This window comes from Carettochelys insculpta, chromosome 30 (genome assembly GCF_033958435.1).
Source record: "Carettochelys insculpta isolate YL-2023 chromosome 30, ASM3395843v1, whole genome shotgun sequence".
Taxonomy (NCBI): domain Eukaryota; kingdom Metazoa; phylum Chordata; order Testudines; family Carettochelyidae; genus Carettochelys; species Carettochelys insculpta.
In genome coordinates this window covers 15,819,700-15,826,270 of record NC_134166.1, presented here as the reverse complement: position 1 = coordinate 15,826,270, position 6,571 = coordinate 15,819,700, and the positions used below count along the sequence as shown (strand labels likewise).

The window sequence follows — 6,571 nt, the reverse complement described above, 5'->3', positions numbered from 1 at the left end:
CACGGAGACGCCCGCCTCTGGGGCGTCCAGTCTCCCGGAGGTGCTGGCCTGGGGATCCCCCACCCCCCAGCCAAGCTGAGGACGTATTGCCAGCCCCTCCCCCGGGGCAGCCGGCTCCTCTGGCTGCTGGGACCCCACCCAGCTGACCCCACGAGGCCTCTGGCTGCTGGGCCTGTCTGGGACCTTGGGGCACTGGCCTGTCTGTGCCCCTCCTGCCCATGGCGATAACAGCCCAGGTCTCCTTGTGTCCCTCGGGCCGGCTGCTCTGCCCAGGCCCTGGCCAGCTCTCAGGGGGTGTGTGGCTGGGCCCTGTTTGCTGGGCTCACCCCGTAGGTGCTCCCCTCCATTGCACAGCTGGGAAGGTGTCTCTCCAGGATTCCCTTTCACACCTGGCCCGGCTGTCTGTGAACTCATCCGCCAGCTTCCCCACACCACATGGGCCCTCTGGCTTCCGGTCCTCGAGCCCCAGCCTCAGGGCAGGTGGTCACGCTCCATAGAACCGCTCCAGGACCATGTGACCATGCGGGTCACAAGCTGCCCAGGGTTAGGCCGTTGGCCCCTCCGCCCTCTGGGACCGACTTCAACAGACTCCCAGTGGAACCCCTTCTTCAGTGTGACACCCGCTCTCAGGGACCATGAGCACCCTGTCTTGGGAAGAACTCATTCAGCGTCAGCCTCCTCAGGGGTCACTTGTTCCTGGGGGTTGGGCTCTCGGCCCCTCCACCTTCTGGGACCGACTCCAACAGATTCCCAGGAGTAACCCCTCCTCGGGTGTGACACCCCCTCTCGAGAACCACGAGGAAGAACCTGGGAAGAACTGCTTGGGTTCGGCCGCAGGCCCCTCCGCCTTGGGGAACTGCACCTCATTGCCCTTCAGCACACCTGGGTCTCGCAGGCCCCACTTCTTCCGGGGCCCCGGTCACTTACTGCTGGATGCTCCATCCTCAGGGTGCAGAACATCCCACTTCTGACACCAGTGTGATGGGGTTCTGGGGTCCCTCAAGCTCTGCACCCTGTCCGCAGGCAGGAGAGTCTCTTACTCAGCAGGAAAACAGCGGGTTTATTAGCCGACAGGACACAGCATCGTATAGAGGAGTCAGTACAGCAGGCAGAGACATCCAGTCCAATTCATGTTGGGGAGAGGAGGCCCCGAGGGGCCCCCAGAGCTGGGGCCTGGCCCCCTCCTTTGTCTCTCTCTCTCCCAGCCCAGACTAACTGCTTCCTAACTCTCAGTTCCAATTTAAACCCCTTAGGCTCCACCTTCTCCTCTGTCTCCAGTACAAAGGTGTTACCTGGTCATTAAGGTTACCCTCAGCAGGAGCCCCACACCCTCTGTGAGCCACACACACACACACAGGTATCCCCCACTCCATCACATTAGGTTATAGCCTGCAGGGGCCGTCCACAGCAGGTGTGAGCTGCTCAGCCTGTCGCTTGCCCCTCGACCCCACTACGTCACACCCCTCACCCAGTACTGAGATGCTGCTGAATAACCAGGTGGATAACCAGCCCTGCATGGGCCCCACACAATGCTGCACCATGGACATCTCCCAGCCAAGCGTGCGCTCTGCCAGCAGCTGTGCTGGAGGCCGGAAGGCTGGGGGGCGGTGCAGGGCCCTGGGGCGGGTATGGACGGGCAGTAGGGCGCATCTCCTGCCAGGGGCCCTGGGGGGAAGAACCAGGACCCAGGCAGCTGCTTTGCACACGCAGAGCTCTCCTCCGCCTCGGCACCACAAGACGTGAGCCCAGCCGCCATGGAGAGGGGGCCTGCGTGGGTCTGTGTCCTGCTGCCCCTCTGCCTCCTGCCAGGTAGGTGTCAGCCAGGAGCCCAGAGGGCTGGGGGGCCCTTGGTCACCAGTGCAGTGCCGAACCTGGGGGGAGCTTCACAGGAGTCCTAGAGCTCGCGGTTCTCCATCCCGAGCAGCCCTGCCCGGCCCTGGGCCAGATCAGCCAGAGCCCCCTGGCGGGGGAGGGGGGAACAGGCCCTGCCCAGCCCTGGGGCAGATCAGCCAGAGCCCCCTGGCGGGGGAGGGGGGGACAGGCCCTGCCCAGCCCTGGGGCCAGTTCGCAGCCAGAGCCCGGCAGAGGGGACAGTCCCAGCCCGCCTTAGCTGCCCCCGCCAACCTCCTGAACCCCCGAGCCAGCGCAGGGTGTGCAGCTGCCCTGCTCTCGCCTGGGTTTCATTTCCTGTCAACAGAGCTGGAAAGGAGGAACTGAGAGCTGGGCTGCAGCTGACTGAGCTGTGCTGGGGGATGGTGGGGGCGGGGGGGGGGGAAGGGGCATTACCAAGCCCCTGGCCCCCTGCACGGTGGGGGGGGGGTGTCTCTGGTGTGGGCTGAGTGCTCCAGGCACTTGTAAGCTCTGGGGCGCGGCTGGATGAAAATTTGGGGGCGGGGCACAACGTGGCTCATCACAGAGCTACCCATGGCCCTGCAATGCCCACGGGCAGCAAGACAAGGAGCACGCCCCTGCTCTAGGTATTTGCTCCCACGCCCTGACCCAAGCCAAGGTCAGCACCCAGGAGTCCTGGCTCCCAGCCCCAGGCACAATCCCCCACTCCCCTCCACGGCTGGGACGGCTCCGCTGTAACCATTAGGCATGAGCCCATCTCTCCCTTCCTCTCGATCTCCTGGCTTTGGATTCTGGCAGTGCTCGGGTGCCATGTGGGGGGAGGGAGGTAGGTGCAGGAGGGGTCCCCTCACCCACCACTTCTGGGGTACTTCATACAAATCGCAGCCTCTCTGCAAGGTCCCAGGCCCTGGAGTCAGGGAGGGGCTTGGGGAAGGGGGGCAGCACCCCATGGCCAGCGTGCACAGGCAGGGGCATGTGGGTGGCTGGGGGGGCTGGGGTCATGCAGCATGTGAGGTGCTACCATGGGTCCCCTCCGCCTTCCTGTGCCCCCAGTTCCCCACTCCGTCCCCCATCGTCCTCTGGTACCGTCCCCGGGAACGCAGACAGGAGCTTGGGGCAGCACCTCTCTGTGCACCGGGGCCAGGGCCTGCCCTTGGTGCAGTCAGCAGCAGTGCTCCCTCTTGGGCAGGGCCCCTGGGGACACGGGGGGGGGCCCTGCCCCTGCCCCTGCCAGCCGATGCCAACAGGAGGGCTTGCCTTGATAGGGAATCAAGTCCATCATGGGGGTTGGGGAGCCCAGAGCCAGACTCCCCCACACCCCCAGCTGGCCGTGAGTGTCCCACTTCCCACTGCCTGCCCCCCGACTCCTCCCCCAGCCTTTCTCTCACTTCGTTTATTCCCTGGCCCATCCTGCCTGGCCTCCTCCCAGTGCCCCCCATCCTGTCCTGCCTGGCCTCCCCCACCGCCCCAAATATGCCCCCAGGCCTGGCCTGTCCCACCTCTTCCCCCCAGGCCCATCTTACTCAACATCTCCCCTGACTCCCACCCCCCAGGCCCGGCCAGCCAGCCTCCTCCCACAAATACCCTCTTTCTGTCCTCCCCTATCCCGTGCTGCCTGGCCACTCTCCTGATCCCCTCAGACCTGGCCTCCCCGATTCCCCCTGGCTGCTCCCGCCCAGTGCCCATGGCTGGGCTGCTGACGTGTGGTGTCCCTGCCCCACAGGTCACCTTTGTGGGAGCCCTGAGACCACGACGGAGCTGTGCACCCAGACCACCTGGAACGTGAGCAGGGTGCCCCCTGCTCCCCCGCCCCCCGCACCCAGTGCCCCAGTGGTCATGGTGCAGACCAGCCTGGACTTCCAGCCCATGGTGGAGCCAAGCCTTGTGAAGGTGGAAGCCGGTCTCACCTCGGTGACAGCGCTCGAAGGCGGCCGCGCCAGCCTGGAGTGCCGCTTCAAAGCCCCGAGTGGGGCAAATGTGACCTGGAGCCGAGCCTGCTCATGGAACTGCAGCGAGCCCATCGTGGTGGGCAATGGCACAGAGCGCAACGTGGCCATCAACTCCAATGCCAGTTTCTCCACCCTCAGCTTCCAGCCAGCCAACAAGAACGACACCGGCCTCTACTTCTGCCAGGTGCAGAGTGACACGGCCTGGGACCAGTCGTGTGGCACCTACCTGCGTGTCCGCAGTGAGTCACCAGCCTGGCGCCCGGGCTGGCAGCCCAGCCACACCCGGCAGGGCAGGGCCCTGGCGCCTTGCTGCTGCCAAACAGCTGCCGGGGGGGCTGCACTGGGGTCTTGCAGCTGCCTGCCCTGCACCCAAGGGGTGGTGCAGCCATGCAGGGCACAGGCCAGAACAAGGAGCGATGGTCTCCAGGTGTGGTGGGGCGGTCTAGGCAGGACATCAGGAACGCTTTCCCTAGGAGGTGGTGACGCACTGGAGTGGGCTACCAGGGTGGGTGTTGGGATCTCCAGCCTTAGACATTTTTAAGGCCCAGCTGGACATAGCCCTGGCTGGGCTGGTCCGGCATCAACTAGGCAACCTTCTGAGGTCCCTTCCAACCCTGATCTGCCATTCTGGGAACTTGCCCCATCCAAGCCTGGTCTGTGTGATGGTGGAGGGGTTGTCGCCCCCCAGGAGAGGGCTGGTGGCAATGGAGGGCTTCTTGCCCCCCACGGAGGGGACTGGTGGTGGGGGAGGGGTTCTCACCCCGCTGGTGGTGGGGGAGGGGTTCTCAGTCCCCCAGAGGGGACTGATGGTGGGTGAGGGGTTCTTGCCCCCCTGGAGGGGGCTGGTGGTGCGGGAGGGGTTCTCAACCCCCCAGAAGGGACTGATGGTGGTAGAGGGGTTCTTGCCCCCCTGGAGGGGGCTGGTGGTGGGAGAGGGGTTCTCACCTCCCCAGAGGGGACTGATGGTGGTAGAGGGGTTCTTGCCCCCTTCAGGGGGCTGGTGGTAGAGGAGAGGTTCTCAGCTGCCTGGAGGACACTGATGGTGGGGGAGGGGTTCTTGGGGCTGCGTGGTGGTGGGGGTGGGCGTGGACCTGAGCCCTCCCCCTGCATTGCAGAACCCATCCCCCTTCCCTTCCTGAACATGAGGGAATCCACCAAGAACCAGCTGATCACTGCCGAGGGCATCCTGCTCCTGCTGTGCGCCGTGGTGCCTGGCCTCTTCCTGCTCTTCAGGGTGAGTGCGCACCCCTCGGCCCCGGACACGGCCCACGGGCCTGAGCTGCCTCTGCCTGGCACCTACGGCCAGACCCTAGTGTCCAAGGGCTGATGTGACTCGGGAGTGTGAACCCCATGCGGACTAGCGAGTGGCTCACACCCCCCGGCCTGGCCTCATGCCTCCCCCTGGGCTGTTGCAGAAACGCTGGGAGAACGAGCGGCTGCTGCAGGCCAAGAAGGGTGCCTACGAAGAGGAGAACCTTTACGAGGTGAGGGGAGCAGTGAGGTTAGGGGAACTGGTGGACACTGCCTTCACCCACCTGCTAAACAGGGCCAGCCTGGATCCATGGGTAGAAGGGAGGCCTCCCAGTGTGCTGAAGAGCGAAGTGGGGTAGCTTGAGCTGGGCTGCAGGGAGTTGGGCTAACAGTGGGGCACTGGCCCTGGCAGCCCTCGGGTATCCCAAGCTGCCAGGAGTGGGGCTCAGTGGGGGATGCAGGCCCTGGCAGTCAGCACCAGCCCTTGTGATGTACTAGCAGGTCACACAATCACTCTAGAGACCCCAGCACTGCTGTGTGAAGTGCCTCAGGCCCATATTGGGCTGTACGGCGGGGAAGCATCAGCTACTGTGGGTTGGCCTGCCCCACACCTCACCCTATTCTGCCTTCAGCCTCCTGACCAACCAACCCCTCTGCTTTGCCACCCCAGGGCCTGAACCTGGACGAGTGCTCTATGTATGAGGACATCTCGCGGGGCCTGCAGGCCACCTACCAGGATGTGGCCAACATCCGTGTGCTCGACATGCAGCTGGAAAAGCCGTGAGGGGGGGCACTGGCCATGCCCTGGGGACCTCTGGTGCCAATGGGGGGGAGGGAGGTAACAGCAGTTTGTCTGTGCAAGGCCTTTGTTAAAAGCTTGCATCACCCTGATTGTCACTTGGGGTGTGACCTGCATGTCCAGTACAGGGTGGGGGCTGTGTATATACATGGAGGCCCTGGGTGCTGGGCTGCTCACTCCATGGGAGAACAGATTCCTTTCAGGCACGGGAGGGTTATCTACCCACCAGGCTAAATGCAAGTTGAATGTTATCCATGTCACATCAGTTGCCTGACCCACACTGAGCACCACACCACACCATCGCTGGGGAAAGCTAGCAGCAGTGGGCACCCTGCTGGCAAGGGAGAGCACAACCCATGGTGCACCTCTGCCCCTCAGTCAGGGGACAGGCTGGCTGCCAGCGTATTGACTTACACTCAGCAGGTCACAGCTGCCCAAGTTGTACATGTCATTAAACTGCAGTGTCTTGTGAGTTAGCACTGGGGTCTAGAGAGCTCGTGATTTTACACAGAGCCATTTCTTATCGCCTGCCTCTTGCTTTTACACCATTTTGTCTCTAAACCCAGGGCCATGAGGGAGGCTGAGCCGCAGCAAAGGGCAGGGGCTTCTCAGGGCTTTTGTGCCCAGGTATTTCTCTGCCCTGGGCCAGCTCAGAGACTTCAGTGATGGAAAGGCTCTGTCTTGTGCTCACTTGTTCCAAGCCAGAGCTACTCTGCCCCAT

At 63.8% G+C, this 6,571-nt stretch overlaps 1 protein-coding gene across 1 annotated transcript; it reads left to right on the top strand.

Annotated features, from left to right (window-relative positions):
• The first annotated feature begins 1,705 nt into the window (after nt 1–1,705).
• Nucleotides 1,706–6,324, top strand: CD79A (CD79a molecule). Its single transcript, XM_074981134.1, has 5 exons — nt 1,706–1,809; nt 3,575–4,039; nt 4,916–5,034; nt 5,216–5,284; nt 5,722–6,324. The coding sequence occupies exons 1-5, from the start codon at nt 1,755–1,757 to the stop codon at nt 5,833–5,835; spliced, it is 822 nt and encodes a 273-aa protein (XP_074837235.1). The 5' UTR covers nt 1,706–1,754; the 3' UTR covers nt 5,836–6,324.
• The last annotated feature ends 247 nt before the right edge of the window (nt 6,325–6,571 follow it).

Bases quoted from the DNA above. Each gene is read 5' to 3' on its own strand.
- CD79A (XM_074981134.1), top strand. From the start codon at position 1,755: ATGGAGAGGGGGCCTGCGTGGGTCTGTGTCCTGCTGCCCCTCTGCCTC. The intron at 1,810-3,574 runs GTAGGTGTCAGC...CCTGCCCCACAG, and splicing joins GCCCCTCTGCCTCCTGCCAG to GTCACCTTTGTGGGAGCCCT. The intron at 5,285-5,721 runs GTGAGGGGAGCA...TTGCCACCCCAG, and splicing joins AAGAGGAGAACCTTTACGAG to GGCCTGAACCTGGACGAGTG.